The 25935-nt window shown below is 35.9% G+C and overlaps 1 protein-coding gene across 1 annotated transcript in view; it reads right to left on the reverse strand.

The window, feature by feature from the left end:
• Nucleotides 1-24878, reverse strand: part of LOC113714015 (chromatin assembly factor 1 subunit FAS2-like) — a 126799-nt gene extending 101921 nt beyond the window's left edge. The window contains exons 1-2 of the mRNA XM_072057938.1: nt 24740-24878; nt 24540-24612 (exon numbers count right to left, since the gene is read on the reverse strand). Of these exons, the coding sequence (XP_071914039.1) occupies nt 24540-24612; nt 24740-24878 (212 nt within the window). The remainder of the gene's footprint in view (nt 1-24539; nt 24613-24739) is intronic.
• Nucleotides 24879-25935: the final 1057 nt, after the last annotated feature.

Genomic DNA, 25935 nt, shown 5'->3' on the forward strand with positions numbered 1-25935 from the left:
TTTCACCTTGTTCTACTATGGACCAGAAAATTAGAAGAATCAATCAAATTGGCCCTTTAACTTCTTTAATTGCTTCAATTGGGTCCTTACTTTAATTGCAATTGAGTCCCTGAACTTTATTTTTCTTCGGGTTTGACCCCAAAGCTTTGTCAATCTTTGCAATCAAGTCCTTTCTTCTTTTGACTTCTGGAATGTGGGTTGCTTACATGATTTAATTGATTCAATTTCATGTTTACTTTTATCCTTGGTGATTATTTGCCAAATAAATTGGTACCTTGACATTTCTTTTATTTTGGAGGATAAATAAGTGATTTCACTCCATTTAAGGCATCAATTCAAGGGAGGTATAATTTCTTTTATCTTTCTTGTCTCTCCTATGTGATCCAACGTGCTACGTGAGAAATACATGTCTACTTTGCTTTCTTAGCCTTTCCTTAATTTCTTTTATTTATGTCATTTACTTTTGCCTTTTATTTAAGTTATTCTTTATGGGGTATGTGTACACCTCTTGGCTTGTAATAGATAGGGTTTGGAGGAGCTTTCGATGAAGAGCTGTTGAAGACGTGTGCCTAGCTAGCAAATGTAATAGTTAGGGCTTTGATTGTCTTATGTGTCTTGCATGCTTATTTGCTACGTGTTAATTTGCTTCGTTAGGGCCTTGCATGTAGTCGAGTATGCTAAGTGTTATGTGCTATGTGTTTACAAGTGTTTGGCATGTCTACTCGCTTTCCATAGCCATGAATGAATGTGAATGGATGAATATACGTTTCCGCTAGTCCAACGCTAGTCGGAATTCATAGCATGGGCTAGTCCAACGCTAGACCCTTAGGGATTTCCCCTCGATAGTACATGTTTGCATGTTCATTACATATCATGCATTTCTTAGTTTATCATTTGGCATGTTCCTCAAACCCCTTCCCCTTCACTTTAGGACTTGCATCTCATGCTAGTTAGGGTTCATTTGCGTGAAAATCCCCTTCTGATAAGGGAAACGAGCGAGTGTGGCTACTCGATAGCCTTAGCACGCTAGTTTCGCCTTCTAATCAAAGGGAAAATCGAAGTCGAAAAGTTAGAAGTCAACCCCCGTACCCGACTTGTTGCATTCCCCTAGGGTCATACTTTCATTTTTATCACTTCCATACTCTTTTAATCACATTTTTCTTACATTTCTCAATCCATATTTTTCACTACATCTTTATCATTTATTTACTTTACTTCACAAATGAAATTCAAGTTTCACTTATATATGTACTATTCTATCTTCATTCATTTGCACACACAAACACTTTGATTTTCATACAAATTCACACATGCACTTTCTTTACACATTCGCACACAAACACTTTATCCTTGCCTTCCCCTTCGTCAAATGTGACTCCCGAACCTTTTTCGTTGGTTTACGTGGACTAGGAGTCGTTTAAAAGGGGTTTCTTACTACTTTTTCATATTTTCTCTAAAAATTCATTTTTTTTAGGTGACTTGGTACACCTTAACTCATTACCAAGTGGCGACTCCAATTGTTTCAAAAACCCTTTTAAAACTACATTTTGGGTCAAATCGTCGCATTCTTAAACCCCCATTTAGACCCACTTTTCTTTTAAATCAAAATTCATTTTTCAATCACAATTGAATAAAATACATTTTTCAAACCATTTATTTTTATTTATCAAAAAAATGGGGCGCGACAACTGCTCTGAGCTTTACTTGTCCAAATTCATTTCATATATCGTATACATAAATTTTTGCTTTCATAAAAGATTCATCTCATTTTGTATATAAGAAACATATCAAAACATTTCAAATAAGTCACATGGTCCATTTTTGTATAGTAAAATATAACTTTCATAAATATCCAAGCAAAGCATTTAATCAAACACCTTTCGAGTCAACACAACAAAATAGGATTTAAACAAGAATTTCACTTTGCACATTTAAAATCTCAGAAGGGTAAGTACCACCTACCTCTGTTTGGTTGCTCGAGTGGAACTACCTTAGGTCCTTGTATCGCACCTATCAAATGTATAGGTTTCCTAATTAGTTGCCACTTCCTATAAATGCATAAATATACAACCTCTAAGTAAGTACAAGATTTGTGAGAACTCGTAAATTTTCCAATTTTCTAGGCTTATTTTATTTAATTGTATGCCTTTTATGCATTTTCTTTATTAGGAAAATTTTCTAAATAATTTTTATGAGTAAATATAGTTGATTTTTCTAGTATCGGTTGGTTTTTGAGAAATTAAGAGCATATACTGGACGTGGGACCCGCTAGTGCAGAAAGTTCGGAAAAATTTGGCCAGTTAGGTTAAGTTTTGGATATCGGGTTTATTTTATCAGGTGCTAAGAGATAATTAGAAGTTGTTATATGGATGAGAGTGGAGAGACAAAAGGATAACCATGTATTAATTGAAGTGACAAGTGTCACTTGTTGATTAATTCTTACATTTTGACCATAAGACCATCTTATCACCTTTACCAAATAAATACCAAAAATTGGCCAAAAATCCTCTTATTTTTCCCTCTCTTGGCCAAATTTCTTGGAGAGCAAAAGAAAGAAAAGCTATCAAATTTCTTCTACTCAATCTTGCTCAATCTTTCATTCCAACCGGTTAATCTTCAAATTACTCCATAAAACCTCTTAGTTTAGTGGTATTAAGGTTGGTTGCGAAGTGGTTTGGAAGGCTAAGGTACCAAGTTGCTTCTTTTCTTGGGTTTGCAAGGTAAGTGACCAAGGAACCTTTCCTTTAATCTTGTTAATGTTCAATTGATGGCTTATGAGAGTTAAATAGATGGTTTTAGGTGTTGTTTCATGCCTTGTGGTAGAAATTGGTGAATTTTCATATTTATTCATGATTTTTCTGTTTTCATATGATTAATATTGTGTGCCCATGGATGATGGTCTAGTATGGGTTAGAATGAAGCTTTGGTATGATAATTGTAATGATTAGTGGAAAATTTTTGGTTTGAAGCAAAAATTTCCAGATTAGGGTTTCCATTTTTTTTCCCTTCTGCCCGGTACTGTTACCCATAGTTAGAGGCCAAATTAGCCTTAGGTTAAAACATGAAAGTTGTAGACGATGATGTTTTATAGTTTCCTGCAAAATGTTGGCTCAATCGGAGTAATGTAGCCTATGAAAAGACCGAAATACCCCTGCTGCCATGTTTCTATCCGAACATGCTAATCAGCTTCTGTAATTGGTTGTTGTGACCAGGAATACTACTGATTTGGTTGTCGATGTCTTCTTAAGACTTAAAGCCTTGTATCTTACCTTTCAAATGGCTTTGGAATCACTTGAATTGGAGTTGTATATGCTGAGATATGACTGAATGAATCAGGACTGCCACAATAAACTTCGAATTGGAAATTCTGGAGTTGTTTTGGTAAATTTGACCTAGTTAGGGTGAGAACGGGACTGAGTGGTCTTCATGAAAGTTATAGCTCTATGTCTTAGATTCAAAATAGTGTAAATTTCACCACAATCCAATAAGTGTAGCTCCAGTTGTGTCCGTTCCGCTAAATGACGTCAAAACTGTCTTTTGGTTTTAGGGTTTATAATTGGGGCTTTTCTAGAGTTTCTTTATTGAGCTACCATTTGGTTGTTTTGAAGGGTATTGTGGCTCTAATTAAAGGTGTTTGATAGTTTGTGATTGGGTGTTGAGGTTTGGTTGGAAAAGTAAAGAAAGACAAGGGAAATGCTGTCAAAATTTTCGCGGAGCTTCTGCACAGTCTTGGGAAATTTGCTATATCTTGATGTAGAAATGTCAGAATTGAGTTCCGTTTGTTGCGTTTTAAACTAGATTCATAGGGCTATAAGACATATAAATTTCAGACCCTTTTTATGTCTGTACCATTTATGGTGATTTTTCAAAATTGACTGAAATATTGTATCTGTTCTATCTTTATGAGGGTGTTCTCTGGAAAGTTATAGCCCTTTGAATGTATTTTCCAATGGTATAACTTTTAGTAATTTTGGATTTACAAAACTTGAGATATGATTTTTCATATAGGGTTGCACGAAACTGGAAAATCCTGTTTTCCTAGTATCGACTTCACTTTCATTTTCTACTTCAAATTTGGAGTTGGTCAGTCATTGTAGGTAGGGCTTTGAGGTTGTTCATGCCTTTAAGACTAATTGTTACCTCTTCACTCCGAGGTCACCTCTTTGCTTTGCATTAATGGCTCTTTTGACTAGGCATATGGCTCGTAACCAGTCTCACTTGCGAATTCCGTACTAGGTCTTGGAGTCGAGTCTTAAGTGTTTGCCTTGATTGTTCTAGGAGGTGCCGACGATTAAAGCCACACTTGGGAAGGAAACTTTTGAAGTTATCCTTATTTGAACTGGTGAGTGTACCACTCCCTTTCATTGTTGCTATTTGAGTTATCTGTACTTGAAATCTATGACATGAATGACTATGAATCCTGTTTAGTTTGATTGAGACGAGGGTGTACTTTATCACACTCGTTCTCTTGCCTGTGTTGTACCAACTGAAATCTATTACTTGTACTTGTTATGAACTTGAGCTTGTTACTTGCACTTGTTATGAGATCATTTGGAAGTGTGTCCAACGATTGTCCTGTTAAACTTGAGCTCAATCTCATGGGGAGTTAATTAAATCGAGCCAGCAAGGGCTTGGTCGAGATAATTGACAAGCTATGGGTACCTGTTCCTGGGGAATCTTTGGGTATTGAGACTCTTGATTCCGGTATACTCGAGTATTACCATTCCTGTTCCTGTTTGGAGTTCGGGCCCGGTAAGGGGTATGTTTGGTGAACGGAGTTTTGGCGTTAAAGTGGTGTTCTACTGGACTGGTTTTTTTATTCGAACGTTGACGAAGGGTCAACGAGACTGGATCAAGTATAGCAACGGGGATTTGGCTCCTGAGAGCCACCTGTATCCTTTACATTGTGATGTTCATTCATTTCTCGTATTTGACGTGGATATGTGCCTCCAAAGTGCTTTCTCATGAATTCTACTGATTCTACTGTTGGTACCTCATTGAGCTTTTAGCTCACCCCGTTTCGTTATCCTTGTTTTCCTTACAGGAAACCACCTTTTGGAGACTCTGATATTTTGAAGCATGAGTTGAGCTAGTTTTAGTATTCTTTTGTATAGCTCCTCGATGGTTGGAACACCTTAACTGTATTTTTAACTAAACAATTCCCTTTTGAATTGTAAATTTGCAACCATGTGTATATAAAAGTATTTAACCATGTTCCTAAGTTGATTGGGTTTGGAAATGTTCTTTTCTAGGGTTATCTAAAGTTGTTGTGCTTGTTTGGGTTTCGGATAGTGAATGTTATCTTCTCGAAGTTCTTTTGAGCGGTTGGTAGGGTTTACCCTCGTTCCGAATCCGTAGTCCCGGCGAGAGTTGGGCAGGCGGTCCGCCGAACCCTTTGGTTCGCCTTAGGGGGAGGTGGGGCTGTCACAAGATTCATATCTAAACCATTATATGGACCCTAATAGCATTTCCCTCAAATTGGATTATTTCCATTTTTGGAAAGTTTCCTAATTTTGAAAGTTTCTATTTTTAGAAAGTTTCTTAATTTGGAAAGTGTTCATTTTGTAAAGTTTCCTAATTTAACAGAAAATAATTATTAATAATGATGCTTATTATCTTGCCTACTATCTTATTTTATCTATTTATAATATATAGTTATTCATTATTATTATTATCGTCATCGTCGTCGCTAATTTACTTTATTACCACTTATATACATATGTGTTAATTAGTTACTATTACCTTTCCTTTTATTTCTACTTTTATGCGCGTGTAAACGTTATTATTATTTATGTACACATGTACACACACACACATATATATATATATATATATATATATATCGGCTTATTACAATTATTATTGTCTTAGTTTATCCCACTAGTATTTATATTTTTATCTTCGTTCATATCCTCAGTTTATTTCCTCCATGTCCATATCGTTAATATCCTTACTATTATTTTCTATTATTTATTATTTACTATTATTATTATTATTATTATTATTAGTGTTATCGTCAACATTATTATTTACTACTATGATTATTATCATTGTTGTTATTATTAGTATTATTATTAGCATTATTATTATTATTATTATGACTATGATAAATTTATCTCACCTTGTCTACATTAGCCTCATAGGCTAAATTAAGATATCCTAAATTTTCTTTTATTATCTTAGACGTAATTAACTACATATAAGTTTTACATGACCAACCCTTCAATTCTAACAATTGCCTTAAATTGGGTCTTGATTTTTAATATTCACAATATACTATAAAAATGGAGTAGTTGTAGTTAAAAATTTATTTATTAGACACTTATAAATTTTGTTATTACATTTTAGTCCACATCCTCATTGTTTTTCTCCCTTTTTTTTTTGTTTCTGTCTTTTCTTCCATGGGGACCCATGGTTGGCTAGAAGGCCAACCATCTTTGACCACTTGCTGGCGACATCTTTTTTTTTTTTTTTTTTTCATTTGGGTCTTGTTTTGGCCAACCTTGCAATTCCTTTCTCTGCTGCTAGTGACGGCGGCTCACTCACTCTTCCTTTGTGTGTGTGTGTGTGGCGTTGCAGAAGCAACGCCTAGCCAAAACAGAGCAGCGGCAGCGGCCGCTGCTCTTCTTTTCCCTTATATATTATTTTTATTTTTATTTTTTAAACAAATTCAAACACCCTCTAATCTCAAGATTAAAATCAACCACTCTATTTCTATTAATCCAGATACGAATCTTATCAGAACATATATATCTACACCTATATAACAACAATATATGTCCATAAAATTCCTAGAACACTTAATATAACTACTAAAACTTAAAAGGGAAGTTTTCTTGCGTGAACTCGAGACTTACAGGTTTAGGTGTCTAGTTGTCGGATCGATTGACGGTGTCGCCTGCTTCTCCTTCTCTCCTCTCTGACGGTTCTTGCTCTAAGGGGAGGTAGACAATGAAAGGTAGGAAACAGGTTTTTTTTTTCTTTGTTGTTTTGATAAGTATGCTAAACCCTACTAACCACCCACTAGTAGGTAGTTTAGATAGGAGTTTTAACTATAGTGAACTTTCACTCTATTTTATCTCATCTGACCCCTTAATTAACCATTTAACCTAACCTGCAATTATTTTTGCTTTTACCCATAATAAATTACCATTTAATTAAATTGGGCAAGATAAAATGAGCCCAAAAATTGTGGATTTTACATTCTACCCTCCTTACAAAAAGTTTCGTCATCGAAACTTATGTACCTTGATAAAAAGATAGGGATGTCTATTTCACATGTTTTCTTCTAACTCCTACATTGCCTCTCGTGGTGTATGGTTCGTCCATTGCACCTTCACGTAGGGTATAGTCCTTCTCCTTGGAACTTAATCCTTATGATCCATGATTTTAAAAGGAACTTCCTCCACTGACAAGTTCTCCTTCATCTCGATGGGTTGGTCCTCCAAAATACGACTCGAGTCTGATACATACTTTCTCAGTTGGGAGACATGGAACACATTATATATCCTTGACAAAGCAGGTGGGAGAGCCAGTCGATACGCCAGAGGTCTAACTCTATCTAGTACCTCGTAAGGTCCCATATATCTCGGACTTAACTTGCCATTTCGTCCAAATCTCATCACCCCCTTGGTAGGGGACACCTTCAAATATACCTTTTCTCCCGGTTGGAACTCCAAAGGTCTCCTTTTTGAATCCGCCCAACTCTTATTTTGGACCTGAGCTACTTTTAGTCTTTCTCGAATAATCTTAATTCTCTCCAAAGTTCGTTCCACCAAATCGAGGCCTGTGACCAACTTCTCACCTATTTCATCCTAATATAAGGGAAATTCACACTTTCGTCCATACAACGCCTCGAATGGTGCCATGCCGATCTCGCTATGATAGCTATTGTTATATGAGAATTCCATTAGTTTTACTAACCTATTCTAATTATCCGAGAAGTCTAGAACACAAGCTCTTAGCATGTCCTCCAGTGTCTGTAGGGTCCTTTCCGACTATCTATCCTTTTGGGGGTGGAAGGCAATACTTAATTTCAGGTCAGTCCCTATAATATCTTGATAGGTCGATCAAAATCTAGACGTGAATTTAGGATCCCAATTCGACACTATTTTCACAATTCATTTTTAGACTGGATATCACATTCTCTCCCCCTTTAAAGGTTTCGTCCTCGAAACCTAAAAGACATAAACATTAAAATAAGTTAACAAAATTTTCAATGCTCTTGCAAAACATCTTGGGATTATTCTTATAATGCCTAAATTGGATTTCCTTATTTAATTCCATCAAACTTCTGCTGCGCACTCTTATTTTTCTCAACACCTTCCATCTTCATATTTATATAGCTCAGATGAACATAATATCTCTCACAAATCCGGCATTCTAAATATCGGCTTATAATGTTCTATAATTATCAACCTATAGAAAAGATACCAGAGACTCTAACATTACCATTTCTTCTTTTGTCACACATTTTACCACAACTTACTTATCAACTATTACAAAATAATCCTTATCTCGATATATGGGTTCCTACCCACTGTATTTGTAATTGATGATGGAAATCCCTTATTTCCCACAAATTTCATATCTATCTCATTTCAAATTCCAAAGAGATCAATAGTACCTCAAATAGCATCACTCCTATTTTCAGATCTTATAACCTAAAAATGTCATGGGAATCTTTTTTCCTTTGGTCATTTTTTTTCCTAGCTCAATTCAATTTTCGAAAATATTAATATCTCAAATATCATTTCACAAACTTCTTGATGATACAAAAATATATAAAATTTTATACACAAATTATCACCAAATTCCCATATAGGAAATTAATAACTTTATCATAACTTTGGTAAAATATTTATCTATGTGTAGAATTTCAAACTCATACAGGTTTAGAAACTGAAAATGTTTTGAAATACATAAGTCAACTAAGTATACTTTTTACAGCATTAGAATTTAGAGTACAAAGAGAATTTATCAAGAATTATTGTTAGATTTTTCTATACGATAAGAAAAAAATTCTTTTTTTGTAGAATACTTTTATCTAAAGTTCTTTCTGAGATTGGATGAGTATAAAAAAAAACAAGAACATTTTGCACAAGATTGTAGGATATAATTATTCAATGTATTAATTCTTTTTTTATATAGATATATACATATATATTTAGAAACTATATTTATCAAACAACTGTAAGGTAAAGGTACATATTCAAAATTATGATTAAAAACTATTTGTGCAAATAAAATTTTGGTTTCACCATTTATTCATTTTTAGGTAAAAAGTATGTAAGATTGCACATTGTAAGAAATTTATAAAATATTTATTGTCTGATCGTGATGTAATAATACCAGAACTAATAATATCAGCTAGTTTAATAAATGGCTTGAGCAAGATCTAATTATCGTAAATCTCAAAATAAGTCAACAAAATTCCAAGATCCAACGTGTATTGCTTGCCTCCGATGACATCATATTGTTGATCATTCATACTTTCGTTGTGCACTCTAATTATCTCAATATTTTCAGTTATCTCTATACTAGACTTCAACTAGACATAAGATTATCCATAAATCTGACATCCTAAATGATAAACTTGAAATGTACTATAGAGATCAAAACTTACAAAAAGAACACCCTAAATACCCTTTTATTATTTTTTTTTTGTAAGTGTCAATCATATCTGGCAGATGGGCTTAGTTACCTTTTCAACTTAACATATGCATATATATCACCACTTACTTACTACAAATAATCATCATCTCAATACCTGAAGTCATTCCAGTAAATTCGTAACCTAAAATTCTAATACCATTAAAGGTTATAGAGTCACTTATTTTCTTTTAATCCCTTATCCATTTCATTCCAATTCTCAAAATCACAAATATCTTCAGTATCTTTACAACTACTTCCAACTATCACAACTTGAGCTTTGATACTACTAAAAAGTCATAGCAATCTCTTATTTCTTTTGATCTATTTTTCCCATCCCCTTTCAATTTCCAACAGACAATACTTCAAATACACATAATATTTCCTACACGTCCGACATCTTAAATTTAGAGTGTACTACCAAAATTACATGCAATTAAAGGACGTCAAAAACACCAATCGTACCATTTTAACTATTCACACATGCAAATTTTCAAGCCTATTTATTTAGTCACAATTAATCATTTCCTAGGGTATATTTCCTCTAAAGAGTAAATCATACCTCAGGCTTTGTTATCACTAAATATTATGAAAATCTCTTATTTCACAATCTTCTATCCAACCTCATTCCCATTTCCTAAAATCACTAATATTACCAATATCATTCAATATACATCTAGATCGCGTAACCTAAACTTTGATAACATTAAAAATCACATGAATCTCTTATTTCCTTTAATCCTCTTTTTCCTTTCATCTCATTTCAATCCTCAAAACCCCTAATACCTCAAAAACCATTTCACATACTTTCGAACCATATAACCTAAGCTCTGATACCACTAAAAATGTCACGCCTCTAGCCCGCACGCGCCCGTCACATGACATCCGCCGTACTCCCAAGTCTCACTCAAGAATACAAGGCTACATTAACTAATTTAACTTTAGCAGTACTAAATAATTCAACTAAATAAAGTGCGGTATGAATTACATATAAGAGAAAGTTTACGAATATTCAAGACGTTCATACATTTATTCTCCAATTGAAACAGCAGAAACAAAAGTAAACAAGACTAACAACTAGAAGTAGCTAGTTTGCCAACTTCTATTCATTTAAAACTAATAAAAGTCATCCTCAAGGTCTTCTACGTAAACCAATTCATACTCTTCAAAATCTGCAAAAATGGTAAGAAGTGGGTTGAGCGACAAATCGCTCAGTAGGTAATATTTACCCCTCTGTTGGACCATGTACTCGTAACTTTATAGGTAAATATTAAATTCTTTGCACATAAATCACCTCTATAATTTTGAAAGTAACGACATTTATAAAACAATCAGTAGTAAAGAATGACAAGGAATTTAAAACCACTTTATTGACAACCATACATGAGAAATCGCAATGTCATAAATCACTTTGCAACAATTCATAAGTCTCTTCATATCCATTCATGAATCATCCCATAAAACGTCACGTATCCGTTCATAGATAATTTGAAAACAGTTCATAAATCATTTCATATCCGTTCATAAACCTTCTTTCAGCTTAACTCATAACAAGTACATGTAATGACCGGCTATTGAGTACTCAACCTAGAGATTTTACCCCTTCTAGGTGGGCAACCAATAGGTTTCATGACTACCGATTGGTCTCATTTCATTCTTGGGTCAATCGGCTGGGTTTTATACCAGACTACCATGACTTTATCAATTGGTCAATTGACTGGGCTTTATACCAGGCTACCATGACTTTATTAATCGGTCAATCGGCTGGGCTCTATACCAAGCTACCATGACCTCACCAATCGATCAGGTTTTATACCAGGCTACCATGGCGATTAGACAGGACTATAGCCTCTACCGCCTATTCCATGACTGCTCTGAGCTTTACTTGTCAAAATTCATTTCATATATCGTATACATAAATCTTTGCTTTCATAAAAGATTCAGCTCATTTTGTATATAAGAAACATATCAAAGCATTTCAAATAAGTCACATGGTCCATTTTTTTATAGTAAAATATAACTTTCATAAATATGCAAGCAAAACATTTAATCAAACACCTTTCGAGTCAATACAACAAAATAGGATTTAAACAAGAATTTCACTTTGCACATTTTAAATCTCAGAACGGTAAGTACCACCTGCCTCTGTTTGGCTGCTCGAGTGGAACTATCTTAGGTCCTTGTATCGCACCTATCAAATGTATAGGTTCCCTAATTAGTTGCTACTTCCTATAAATGCATAAATATACAACCTCTAAATAAGTACAAGATTCATATCTAAACCATTATATGGACCTTGTTAGCATTTCCCTCAAATTGGACGATTTCCATTTTTGGAAAGTTTCTATTTTTAGAAAGTTTCTTAATTTGGAAAGTGTTCATTTTGTAAAGTTTCCTAATTTAACAGAAAATAATTATTCATAATCATGCTTATTATCTTGCCTACTATCTTATTTTATCTATTTATAATATATAGTTATTCATTATTATTATTATCATCATCGTCGTCGCTAATTTACTTTATTACCACTTATATACATATGTGTTAATTAGTTACTATTACCTTTCCTTTTATTTCTACTTTTATGCGCGTGTAAACGTTATTATTATTTATGTACACATGTACACACATATATATATATATCGGCTTATTACAATTATTATTATCTTAGTTTATCCCACTAGTATTTATATTTTTATCTTCGTTCATATCCTCAATTTATTTCCTCCATGTCCATATTGTTAATATCCTTACTATTATTGTCTATTATTTATTATTTACTATTATTATTCTTATCATTATTATTAGTGTTATCGTCAACATTATTATTTACTACTATGATTATTATCATTGTTGTTATTATTAGTATTATTATTAGCATTATTATTATTATTATTATTATGACTATGATAAATTTATCTCACCTCGTCTACATTAGCCTCATAGGCTAAATTAAGATATCCTAAATTTTCTTTTATTATCTTAGACGTAATTAACTAAATATAAGTTTTACATGACCAACCCTTCAATTCTAACAATTGCCTTAAATTGGGTCTTGATTTTTAATATTCACGATATACTATAAAAATGGACTAGTTGTAGTTAAAAATTTATTTATTAGACACTTATAAATTTTTATATTACATTTTTGGTCCACATTCTCACTATTTTTCTCCATTTTTTTTATTTCTGTCTTTTCTTCCTCGGGGACCCATGGTTGGCCAGAAGGCCAACCATCTTTGACCATGGTCACCAGACTTTTTGGCGACCCCTTGTTCTTCATTGGTTGGCCGTAAAGGCCAACCATTGCCTTTGCTTGTTGTCGCCAGCAGGTGCTGGCGACATCTTCTTTTTTTTTTTTTCGTTTGGGTCTTGTTTCGGCCAACCTTGCATTTCCTTTCTCTACTGCTAGTGACGGCGGCTCACTCACTCTTCCTTTTTGTGTGTGTTGTGATGCCCCGGAAATTAGGGTGTTTATTTTATGGATCTTTTCGTTGGATGAGCGGAGTAGCACAGCTTTTCAACTCGGAAAAAGAAAAGAAAATTTTGAAAAACAGCCAGGGGCCAAATCCGGCCGGAAATCCGGCCAGATTCTGGCCGGATAGCTGGCCGGATTGTCCTGCCATTTTGAAAAAAAATTGAATCCGCCTCTGCCTCAAATCCGGCCAAGAATCCGGCCGAAAATCCGGCCAGATTCTGGCCGGATTCTGTCGTGGCACAGCCGGTCAGAAGCTTTGACCGGCTGTTTCCTCCCTTTTTATTCCACTTTTGCAACCAAAATATCTCATTTCTTCCCTGGTTCTTCCGTGAGCTTTGAGAGGAAGAAGCCTCTTCATTTTCCATCTTCAATTTTGTCTCAAATCTTGAGTTTTCACCAATGGTTTTGGAAGCTACTCCACACAAGGGTGCACTATGGTGGTCTAAAGCTTTTGATGGATTGGTTTTGAAGGGGAAGCTTTGGTTTGGTTACTCTCTTGAATTGGAGGTAAGTTGAATAAACAATGTCTTTTTGGTTCTAATATTGGTTAATCTAGGGTTTATGATGTTTGAATATGTTATATTGTGGAGTATTTCATGGGTTTAAGGAATTTGTGGTGAATTGTTGATTTATTGGGTATTTTTCTGATTTTATATGAAAGTTATGATTAATGTTGGATTGATGGATTGAAACGATGTTAAATGGAGCTCTTGTACGTTATTTGTGATCGATTGCAGAAAATTTATGCTTGTAGTGTGATTTCCGGTTTCTAGGGTTTCAAATTGGGGATTTTTTTCCAAGGTTGGCTTTAAGCTTTTGATTGGCTTTGGTTGAAGGAAATTATGGCTTAATTGAATGTATGATATTGATTATGAATAAAATGGGTGACTGTGGTTAATTGGTATGAGAATTGGTATTTGAATGGTAGGTTGGAAATGTGTAAAATTAAGGGGTTATGCCGCCCAATTCGTGAGAATATGTGTTTGTTTTGCATTTGAATTGATCTTACTTCATTTTATGGAAATTCTTGTGATTTGGACATTGGGAGGATTAAGTTCCATATTAGTGACGTTTCTAAATTTTGTTCAAAGTTAATTCATCCTTGTTTTGGCCCCTACATGATTAGTATAGGCTAATCTCATGTTAAGTGGGGATTTCTAGTCTATAATTGTGATTAGTGAGGGTTATATGTAAAGGTTGGTTCAAGAAGGGTAATTTCAGTTTTTCCCTGTTTCTGGACTGAACTTGGACTGTCATTTTCTCTGTACTGTGGACCGAATCAGCTTTTGCTCAAAACATGAGAGTTGTGCGTATATGAGTTAGCTATCTACCTGCAAAATTTCAGATCGTTTGGACCACTGTAGCCTGCGAATTGACCGAAATACCCCTGACTGTTCATAGACTCTGTTTTGCGGACAGTTTTCTGTCCTCTCCTAGATTTCGATATTTGACCCTGAAATTGTACGTTTTGACTTTGGAAGTCTTCATAGGAAATATTGGTTTATGACTTAGCTTCGTAACGCCATAAGAATCGTTTCAATCGGCTAAGCGTAGTTTCAAATGTGATTAAAATGCCAAAAGGTGGCAGGAACTTGTGAAGTTTAGAATTCATTTGCTTGACTTGATATTTGTAATTTAGGGCTCCGACTTGAGCAAGTCAATGATGTATGCTGGAAAAGGTTCGTGTGCCGTGGTTGGTGAGTGAACCTTAACTATTTCTCCAAAAGTTACTGTTGAAATAATTTTGCATTGCTTACACGATTGCATATCATTGTGTATGTGTGTGTGCCATAACATTTTGGCTTTATTGAGTTCTTGGGAAAATCTTGTGCTTAGAACCAACGTTTCCACTACAGTTTATGCATTATTGGAGCACGATGGCTCCTTGTTTCTGTTTATTTGCTTACTTGGTCTAAGGGAGTATTGGATTTTAAGTACAAGGATTTTCACTGGCTCTAAAGAGCATTGTTTGCACATTGGACCGTTAATCCATGATAGCATTGAAATACAATACTGATAAGTTTATTTAATTACTGCTTTTCCTGTTCACTCGCTGAGCTTCTAGCTCACTCCAAATGTTTTTCTTCTCCCCACAGGAATCGAGACAAAAGGAGAGCTTGTATTACATTATCTGTGTGCCGGGATGGCATGTATCTTGTATAGCTTAGGTTTGGATTTGTTTTGTATAATAGTTGATCTAGGGTGATTGTTTGAATTTGGATTGCCTCTTGTGTAATAGCTTAGTATTAGGGTTTGTATTAATTGATTGGACTTGAATGGACGTACATGTACATTCCGTTGTGTGTGTGATATGTAATTCTTGGAGAATGTGATGTATTTATTTGAATCTCATATTGTAATTTATTGGAGAACTGTAGTGATCGACTGAGTCCTGGCGAGAGCTGGGCAGGCGGCCCGTTGACCCCTCTGGTTCGCCTTAGGGGAAAATGGGGTCGTTACAATTGGTATCAGAGCCTAGGTTTCCGATCTCTGTAGTGTATCCTAAGTTTGAAATTTAGGATGCCTGACTATGGGATTAATTTGAATATTATGTGAACAAGGACTATTGGATCTTAGGGGTTAAAGAAAATGATTATTTGAAATTTCCTATTTGGGACTTGTAGGAAAAAAATTGAGAAATTTGATGACTAGTGAAAGATTGGACGAATTTGAATTATCCTGATACTTCTAAGTGTGGAAAGAGTTGAGGTACTTATTGTACGGGCTATGGAGGATAAGAGACCGAGATTTGATAGTTAAATTCCATGGGTGATGATTTTGAACCAAGATAAGAGGTACCAAAGAAGTAAAATGCATTTTTCCGCCCACATACCTTTTAAAGAAATTCTGCTTTGGGACTTTAAAGAAAACTAGGATGTACTAGTTTTATTTGCAAACAATGATGGAAAAAAAAGATGTATATGCTTTAAGTATATGTAATTTGCCGATTTGAGTAAAAATGTGAATTTTGCTTAAATTTCAAATTTGAAAATTTATGAATACCCGATGAGTGATTGAATTTTGTATCTGGTCAGTGGTGACAAGGTTAAAATTTTCTATACTAAGTTTTTCCCTTGATTGTAAATTGGCATATGCTCACACTTGAATTGTCTCTGCTTTGTACGGAAATAGATATATATATAGATGGAAAAATCTTGTGTTTTCGAAATTATGGCGAGCTTACGGTTGATAATGCAAATTTTGAACTTGATAAGTTTCGGGTTATTTCATATACTCTACTTATGGTTTAAAATTCTTGACTGGGTAAGCCTATCTTTAAGTGTAAGGACTGAGGGACTTATATAGAGTAATCGCATTTAAGAGCACGAGGTTAAGGTAAAGTGACTGGATTCCTATTTGACACGTAAGTTGGCAAGTTGTACTTGTTTCTTGGGTTTGAACTGGGAAATAGGGCTTTTACCTATAAAACCCTAAGACGGGTTATTCTTGGAGATGATAGTACTCTGGCTGGTGGTTTTGGTGGCACTTAAATGCCTATATGTCATATATAACTCATTGGCCTTATTTTGTAACTTTTAAGTCATTCTATAACTTTTGATACCTGTAAAGAATCATGTCCTGATTTTTTTAAAATTTGTATACTTTGTATATGCATTAAGCTCTGTTATGCTTAATTATGTTTTTCCTGTGCTTATCGACTTCTATTAAGTAGGGCAGCAGGACTAGGAGAAGGGGATCGTGGCCGAGGGTTTAGACAACTCTGTACTCGTGAGACAAATTGATGGAGAGTTTCATATCATTTGATAGGTTCCTAATACTGCATATGAATCGAGATTTAACCAAAAGATTAGATTTACCAGTGTTTGATCTAGTGGGGAACTTAGTGAGATTTTTCCTGTGTACAATGTATACTTTGATTAGCTCAGTGATCATATTGCAATCTTAGGAAGTTGAACTCCGCAAGTATTGTATTGGGGTGGTAAGAGGACTTGAACTGTCTGAAACCGATTAGACTGAGTTTACTTGGGACTTGAACCTGTTTAGGCTAGTGTGGCCTTACATACCTAATGTGGACTTGAATTTGTGACTGCTTAAGAATGTGATTTGCTGGGCATAAGTTAGACGAGTGAGTTCTTAATTGTACTGGTGCTTCATGAACCTAAAGCATTTGACCCTGCTTTTGAACCTCTTTCTATTCGTGCTTCATGAACCTGAAATATTCCGTCCTGTTTTGAACCTATTAGTTTGAACTCTACTGTTACCCTACTCGTGAACTTACTCGTACTCATATGGTTGTAGACCGGCTACTACTCTTCTGTAGCGGTTGAACTGAACCTCTCTGGTGGGGCATTGCCTGTTGTGTTGTCCAGCACCGCCATTCTTCTGGCGAGGCATGCCTGTTGTGTTGTCCATCACCACCAGAGATGGAATTATGAACTGAGGTTCTCTGGCGAAGTTTAGCTGATGTGCTAACTTGTTGTGTTGTCCAGCACCGCCAGGGACGAATACATGAACTGAGGTTCTCTGGCGAAGTTTAGCCGATGTGCTAACTTGTTGTGTTGTCCAGCACCACCAGGGACGAATACATGAACTGAGGTTCTCTGGCGAAGTTTAGCCGATGTGCTAACTTGTTGTGTTGTCCAGCACCGCCAGGGACAAATACTTGAACTGAGGCTTTTGGTGAAGCATAGCCGTTGAGCTAGCTTGTTGTGTTGTCCAGCACCACCAGGGCCAACTTACTGAACTGAAATTCTTTGGTGAAGCGTAGCCGTTATGCTAGCTTGTTGTGTTGTCCAGCACCACCAATGATGAATTTTCGATCTAAAGCTTTGTTATATCCTGAATTTCTTCCAAATACCTGGGACTTTACGTCCGATTTCAAGCCTTTTGCCTGTTTATCTGGGTACGTGTTTAACTCCCTACTGAACCATGACTATTTCATAAGTTGGATTGGCGTGATATTTAGTACTTGAATTTGATAAGTGATTATTTGATAAGCCATGCTTTACTGGATCATGAATTGCGATAAGTGAGATTAGAATGATTCTCCGTATTTGACTGACTTTGGAGGAAAACAAATTGGACCTGGTGAATACAAGTTGAAGTAGATTGAATCCTAATGCTTGATTGGTTTCTGAGCGATATCTTCACCGGATAGATATATGAGTGGGAATGTCGAGGACGACATTCTTTTAAGGAGGGGAGATTGTGACGCCCCGGAAATTAGGGTGTTTATTTTATGGATCTTTTCGTTGGATGAGCGGAGTAGCACAGCTTTTCAACTCGGAAAAAGAAAAGAAAATTTTGAAAAACAGCCAGGGGCCAAATCCGGCCGGAAATCCGGCCAGATTCTGGCCGGATTGTCCTGCCATTTTGAAAAAAAATTGAATCCGCCTCTGCCTCAAATCCGGCCAAGAATCCGGCCGAAAATCCGGCCAGATTCTGGCCGGATTCTGACGTGGCACAGCCGGTCAGAAGCTTTGACCGGCTGTTTCCTCCCTTTTTATTCCACTTTTGCAACCAAAATATCTCATTTCTTCCCTGGTTCTTCCGTGAGCTTTGAGAGGAAGAAGCCTCTTCATTTTCCATCTTCAAATTTGTCTCAAATCTTGAGTTTTCACCAATGGTTTTGGAAGCTACTCCACACAAGGGTGCACTATGGTGGTCTAAAGCTTTTGATGGATTGGTTTTGAAGGGGAAGCTTTGGTTTGGTTACTCTCTTGAATTGGAGGTAAGTTGAATAAACAATGTCTTTTTGGTTCTAATATTGGTTAATCTAGGGTTTATGATGTTTGAATATGTTATATTGTGGAGTATTTCATGGGTTTAAGGAATTTGTGGTGAATTGTTGATTTATTGGGTATTTTTCTGATTTTATATGAAAGTTATGATTAATGTTGGATTGATGGATTGAAACGATGTTAAATGGAGCTCTTGTACGTTATTTGTGATCGATTGCAGAAAATTTATGCTTGTAGTGTGATTTCCGGTTTCTAGGGTTTCAAATTGGGGATTTTTTTCCAAGGTTGGCTTTAAGCTTTTGATTGGCTTTGGTTGAAGGAAATTATGGCTTAATTGAATGTATGATATTGATTATGAATAAAATGGGTGACTGTGGTTAATTGGTATGAGAATTGGTATTTGAATGGTAGGTTGGAAATGTGTAAAATTAAGGGGTTATGCCGCCCAATTCGTGAGAATATGTGTTTGTTTTGCATTTGAATTGATCTTACTTCATTTTATGGAAATTCTTGTGATTTGGACATTGGGAGGATTAAGTTCCATATTAGTGACGTTTCTAAATTTTGTTCAAAGTTAATTCATCCTTGTTTTGGCCCCTACATGATTAGTATAGGCTAATCTCATGTTAAGTGGGGATTTCTAGTCTATAATTGTGATTAGTGAGGGTTATATGTAAAGGTTGGTTCAAGAAGGGTAATTTCAGTTTTTCCCTGTTTCTGGACTGAACTTGGACTGTCATTTTCTCTGTACTGTGGACCGAATCAGCTTTTGCTCAAAACATGAGAGTTGTGCGTATATGAGTTAGCTATCTACCTGCAAAATTTCAGATCGTTTGGACCACTGTAGCCTGCGAATTGACCGAAATACCCCTGACTGTTCATAGACTCTGTTTTGCGGACAGTTTTCTGTCCTCTCCTAGATTTCGATATTTGACCCTGAAATTGTACGTTTTGACTTTGGAAGTCTTCATAGGAAATATTGGTTTATGACTTAGCTTCGTAACGCCATAAGAATCGTTTCAATCGGCTAAGCGTAGTTTCAAATGTGATTAAAATGCCAAAAGGTGGCAGGAACTTGTGAAGTTTAGAATTCATTTGCTTGACTTGATATTTGTAATTTAGGGCTCCGACTTGAGCAAGTCAATGATGTATGCTGGAAAAGGTTCGTGTGCCGTGGTTGGTGAGTGAACCTTAACTATTTCTCCAAAAGTTACTGTTGAAATAATTTTGCATTGCTTACACGATTGCATATCATTGTGTATGTGTGTGTGCCATAACATTTTGGCTTTATTGAGTTCTTGGGAAAATCTTGTGCTTAGAACCAACGTTTCCACTACAGTTTATGCATTATTGGAGCACGATGGCTCCTTGTTTCTGTTTATTTGCTTACTTGGTCTAAGGGAGTATTGGATTTTAAGTACAAGGATTTTCACTGGCTCTAAAGAGCATTGTTTGCACATTGGACCGTTAATCCATGATAGCATTGAAATACAATACTGATAAGTTTATTTAATTACTGCTTTTCCTGTTCACTCGCTGAGCTTCTAGCTCACTCCAAATGTTTTTCTTCTCCCCACAGGAATCGAGACAAAAGGAGAGCTTGTATTACATTATCTGTGTGCCGGGATGGCATGTATCTTGTATAGCTTAGGTTTGGATTTGTTTTGTATAATAGTTGATCTAGGGTGATTGTTTGAATTTGGATTGCCTCTTGTGTAATAGCTTAGTATTAGGGTTTGTATTAATTGATTGGACTTGAATGGACGTACATGTACATTCCGCTGTGTGTGTGATATGTAATTCTTGGAGAATGTGATGTATTTATTTGAATCTCATATTGTAATTTATTGGAGAACTGTAGTGATTGACTGAGTCCTGGCGAGAGCTGGGCAGGCGGCCCGTTGACCCCTCTGGTTCGCCTTAGGGGAAAATGGGGTCGTTACATGTGTGGCGTTGCAGAAGCAACGCCTAGCCAAAACAGAGCAGCGGCATCGGCCGCTGCTCTTCTTTTCCCTTATATATTATTTTTATTTTTATTTTTTAAACAAATTCAAACACCCTCTAATCTCAAGATTAAAATCAACCCCTCTATTTCTATTAATCCAGATACGAATCTTATCAAAACATATATATATCTACATATATATAGCAACAATATATGTCCATAAAATTCCTAGAACACTTAATACAACTACTAAAACTTAAAAGAGAAGTTTTCTTGCGTGAATTCGAGACTTACAGGTTTAGGTGTCTAATCATCGGATCGATTGCCGGTGTTGCCTGCTTCTCCTTCTCTCCTCTCTGACGGCTCTTGCTCTAAGGGGAGGCAGACAATGTGTGAGAACCCGTGAATTTTCTTATTTTCTGGGCTTTATTTTATCTGATTACACGTCTTTTATGCATTTTCTTTTTTAGGAAAAAAATTTTCTAAATAATTTTATGAATAAATAGGGTTTTTAAATTATCTTTCTAGTATAAGTTAGTTCATGCGGTTTTAAGAGTATATACCGGATGTGGGACCCACTAGTGCGTTAAATGCGGTTAATTCGGCCAATTAGGTTAAGTTTTGCATTAAGGGATTCATTTACCACGTGTTAGGAGATAATTGGAGGTTAGTTAAATTAATTTGAAAGGAGAGAGAAAAGGATGAGATCAAGCATAGGAATGGACAAGTGTCAAGTAACTATTGGAGGATGACTTTAACCTACTATTCATCACCTTTACTAAATACCAAAAATTGACCAAAATCATCTTCATTCTTCTAGCATCTTGGCTGAATTCTTGAGGAGGAAAAACAAGAAGAAAGCCTTCAACTCCAACTCCATTTTCTTGCTCAATCTTGTGAATCAACCGTTAAAATTCCAAATTCCTCCATAAAAGTCACTTGCTTAGGAAGATTGAAGGTAGTGGTGGAGTGATTAGAGAAGGGAAAGGACTAAGTCATCACCTTTCTTGAGATTTTAAGGTATCATGTCTAACAATCCATTCTTTGTTCGTAATAATGGTTTATTAGTGACTTGTGTTGGCTTAAGAGGTGATTTTGTGGAAGATTTCATGTTTTTTGGTAGAGATTGATGAATTTCTGATTTTTACATGATTTTTCTGATTTAATATGTTTAGTTTTGGTTAGTCATGGATTGATGGTTTGTTATAGTGTAAAATGGAGTTGGTATACGTTGGAAATGATTGGTTGTGCAAAATTTCTGGTTTGATACGAAATTCCAGATTAGGGTTTCAATTAACCCATGTTCTGCCCGATTCTGTTCGGCAAGGTTAGAAGCCGAATTAGCCTTAGGTTAAAACATGAAAGTTGTATAAAATGGTGTTAAGTAGGTTTCTGTAAAATTTCAGCTAGATCAGAGCATTGTATCATGTGAAATGGCAGAAATACCCTTGATTGCCCGTGAGCCCTATTTCGCGCCCAGATTTCTATTTTCTTGGAGTTTTCCATTTTTGACCCTGAAAATGCATGATTTGGCTTTGGAGGTCTTCATAAGAAATGTAGGTATATGTCTTGGCTTCAAAACGCCATAAGATAGACCTCAATTGGACTTTGGTAGCCTGTGTTATGGTCGTTTGACCATAATGCAGTTAGCTAACCTATTTGTGCGATTCTGGTTTGGTATATTGCAATTTTGACCTAGCTACACTATACACTAGACTGAGTGGTCTTCATCAAAGTTGTAGGCCTTTGTCTGAGCTTCAAAACGGTATAAATTTCATTCCAATTCGATAAGTGTAGCCTCAGGTGTGTCCGTTACGCATAACAATGTCAAATCTGTCTTTTGTTTTCTGACTTAAACTTCATTTCCGGACATTGTCCTAGCTTGAATTTGTACTTGTACCACTTTGAGCCTATTGAACGGCTATTGAAATGAGATTATTTTGTGTGTGATTTTGGAGTTGATTGAGGAAAACAATGAAGCCATAAATGGCTGAAAAATAGGTAAATACAGAGGGCATGCTGCCCAAAATTTTAGGGCTACGTGATTCTTTCAAGTTGAGCTGATCTTAGTAAAAATGATGGGTTTTGGGAGTTGTTTGTAACCCTAGGACCAACTGTTATCCTTTTTGCTCAAAAGTCATATTTTATTCTTTTGTAGTAGTACTTAACCTGGAAAGGCGTATGACATGTAGTCGAGCCTCATTTATACATTCCATTTACTGGATTTGTGACTGTGGGAACCATAATTGTTTACCTTGGTTATTCTAGGGTTTCTTGGTGATTAGAGCCCTACCTTGGTTGAAACTTTTGACGTATCCTTGCTTTAACTGGTGAGTGCACCACTCCCCTGAATTATTGCTAAACTGGTTTTCTATACTTGCAAATTGCTATTTGAATGTCTTTCCTGACTGTTTATCTTGTATGAGACGAGGGTATACTTTATCACACTCGTTCTCTTGCCTGTACTGAACGAACTGGAATCTATTACTTGTACTTGTTATGTACTTGAACTTGTTACTTGCACTTGTTATGAGATCGTTTGGAAGTGTGTCCAACGATCTTCCTGTTAAACTTGAGCTCAATCTCATGGGGAGTTAATTAAATCGAGCCAACAAGGGCTTGGTCGAGATAATTGACAATCCATGGGTACCTGTTCCTGGGAAATCTTTGGGTATTGAAACTCTTGATTTCGGTATACTCGAGTATTACCATTCCTGTTCCTGTTTGGTGTTCGGGCCCGGTAAGGAGTATGTTTGGTGAATGGGATTTTGGCGTTAAAGTGGTGTTCTACTGGACTGGTTTCTTTATTTGAACGTTGACGGAGGGTCAACGAGACTGGATCAAATATTGCAACGGGGATTTGGCTCCTGAGAGCCACCTGTATCCTTTAAATTGTGATGTTCGTTCATTTCTTTTACGTGATGTGTATATGTGTCCTATAAGTGTTTTCTAATGATTTCTACTGTTATACTTTTGGTACCTCATCGAGCTTCTAGCTCACCCCGTTCTGTTATCCTTGTTTTCCTTACAGGGAATCACCTTTTGGAGACTATGATGTTTTGAAACATGAGTTGAGTTAGTTTTAATATTTTTTTGTATAGCTCCTCAATGGTTGGAAAACCATAAATGTATTTTAATCAAACAATTCCCTTTTGAATTGTAAATTTGCAACCATGTGTATATAAAAGTGTTTAGCCATGTTGATGCGTTGATTTGGTTTGGAAATGTTCTTTTCTAGGGTTATATAAAGTTGTTGTGCTTGTTTGGGTTTTCGGACAGTGAATGTTATCTTCTTGAAGTTCTTTTGAGCGGTTGGTAGGGTTTACGTTTGTTCCAGATCCGTAGTTCCGGTGAGAGCTGGGCAGGCGGTCCGCCGAACCCTTTGGTTCGCCTTAGGGGGAGGTGGGGCTGTCACACAATGAAAGGTAGGGAATAGGTTTTTTTTTTCTTTGTTGTTTTGATAAGTATGCTAAATCCTAATAACCACCCACTAGTAGGTAGTTTAAATAGGAGTTTTAACTATAGTGAACTTTCACTCTATTTTATCTCATCTTACCCCTTAATTAACCATTTAACCTAACCTGCAATTATTTTTGCTTTTACCCATAATAAATTACCATTTAATTAAATTGGGCAAGATAAAATGAGCCCAAAAATCGTGGGTTTTACACAAAAAGAGATAGCAATAGAAAGGAAATAATCCATAAGAGAAACAAGAGTTAGTCAACTATCGGAATAAACATGACATCAGTGATAGCTTACGATAATATCTTCAAGAACTTCCATGTTTCTCCAGCATCATTAGAATGTAACTTCCATAGGACAAGTTCACCACCTATACTAGAAAAAGTTAAGCTTAGAAATTGACATCACAGATGTAGATACCAAGGCAGGTAATAAAAGAAAGGATATAACTAACAACAATTGAGTATGAAAAACTGATTCCAGAATCTTATTCATACCATCAGTACCAGATACCAGTTGTTCTCCTGCATAGTTACTGTGAATTAGATCTCCGAATTTACAGCAGACATGACAACGATAATTTTGGAAGTAATGAAAACACAGGCAGACATATAAAGAGATTTTGGGGCCATACATTTAAGTTTAGCATAAAATCTCAATAAGGAAAGAAACGCTTAACCTGACAAACTAAAGGACTCTCGATGAAACTTCAAAAACTAATAAACAGAAAAAAACTTGGGAGCTGGTCATTCAAATGCAATCTTCCAGGTATCAATTGAATTGCAAGACTAAAGTCGTGGAGTTCTCTATACCTAGAGAGGCAACCCTAAGGTTGGATGTGAGGGGTAGGTTAGCCTCGTCTGCACTTGTTTCGGGAATTCGAGCTAGAAAGTTATTAAGTATAGGGGCGCAAGATTACTTAGCCTTCTTAATTAATACCCCTGGAGATAAGGTGAAACTGGAGGATGTGTTAGTAGTAAATGAATTTTTCGATGTCTTCCCTGACGAGTTGAAGTTGATGCCACTAGAGAGGGAAATAGAATTTAAGATCGATTTGGTGCCTGGAATCACTCCTAATGCAGAAACACCATACCGAATGGCCCCAGCCGAACTTAAGGAATTGAGACTGCAGTTACAGGATCTATTAAAGCGAGAGTTTATTCGAGAAAGTGAGTTACTGTGGGGAGCACCTGTTTTATTTGTTAAAAAAAAAGAATGGTAGTTTGAGACTTTGTATAGATTATTGTGACGGCCCCACCTCCCCCTAAGGCGAACCAGAGGGTTTGGCGGGCCGCCTGCCCAACTCTCGCCGGGACTCAGTCGATCACTACAATCCTCAAATATATTACAATATAAATCTCATATATTACATCAAATGTTCCCACAATTACACATCCAAGTCTCCAATAATTACATGTCATAAGCGAAGCGGAAACGATTCTCAAGTATACATAAAATGATTCCAAATTCAAATTGTACAAAATATATGCCATCCAACCACGTGAACAAGTACTACAAGCCTTCCTTCGCTTTGAGCCCTGTGGAGGGGAATAAAATAGTTTTTGGGGTGAGCTAAAAGCTCAGCGAGTAACCAGAAAATCATTAATCAAAGCGGTTTCACAATAGTTCATTTCAATGATGTCATAAATTAAATGATAAATCCGGAAACAACTACATCATTTGCAAAACAGTA

The sequence above is a fragment of the Coffea arabica genome, chromosome 7c (assembly GCF_036785885.1).
Source record: "Coffea arabica cultivar ET-39 chromosome 7c, Coffea Arabica ET-39 HiFi, whole genome shotgun sequence".
Classification (NCBI taxonomy): domain Eukaryota; kingdom Viridiplantae; phylum Streptophyta; class Magnoliopsida; order Gentianales; family Rubiaceae; genus Coffea; species Coffea arabica.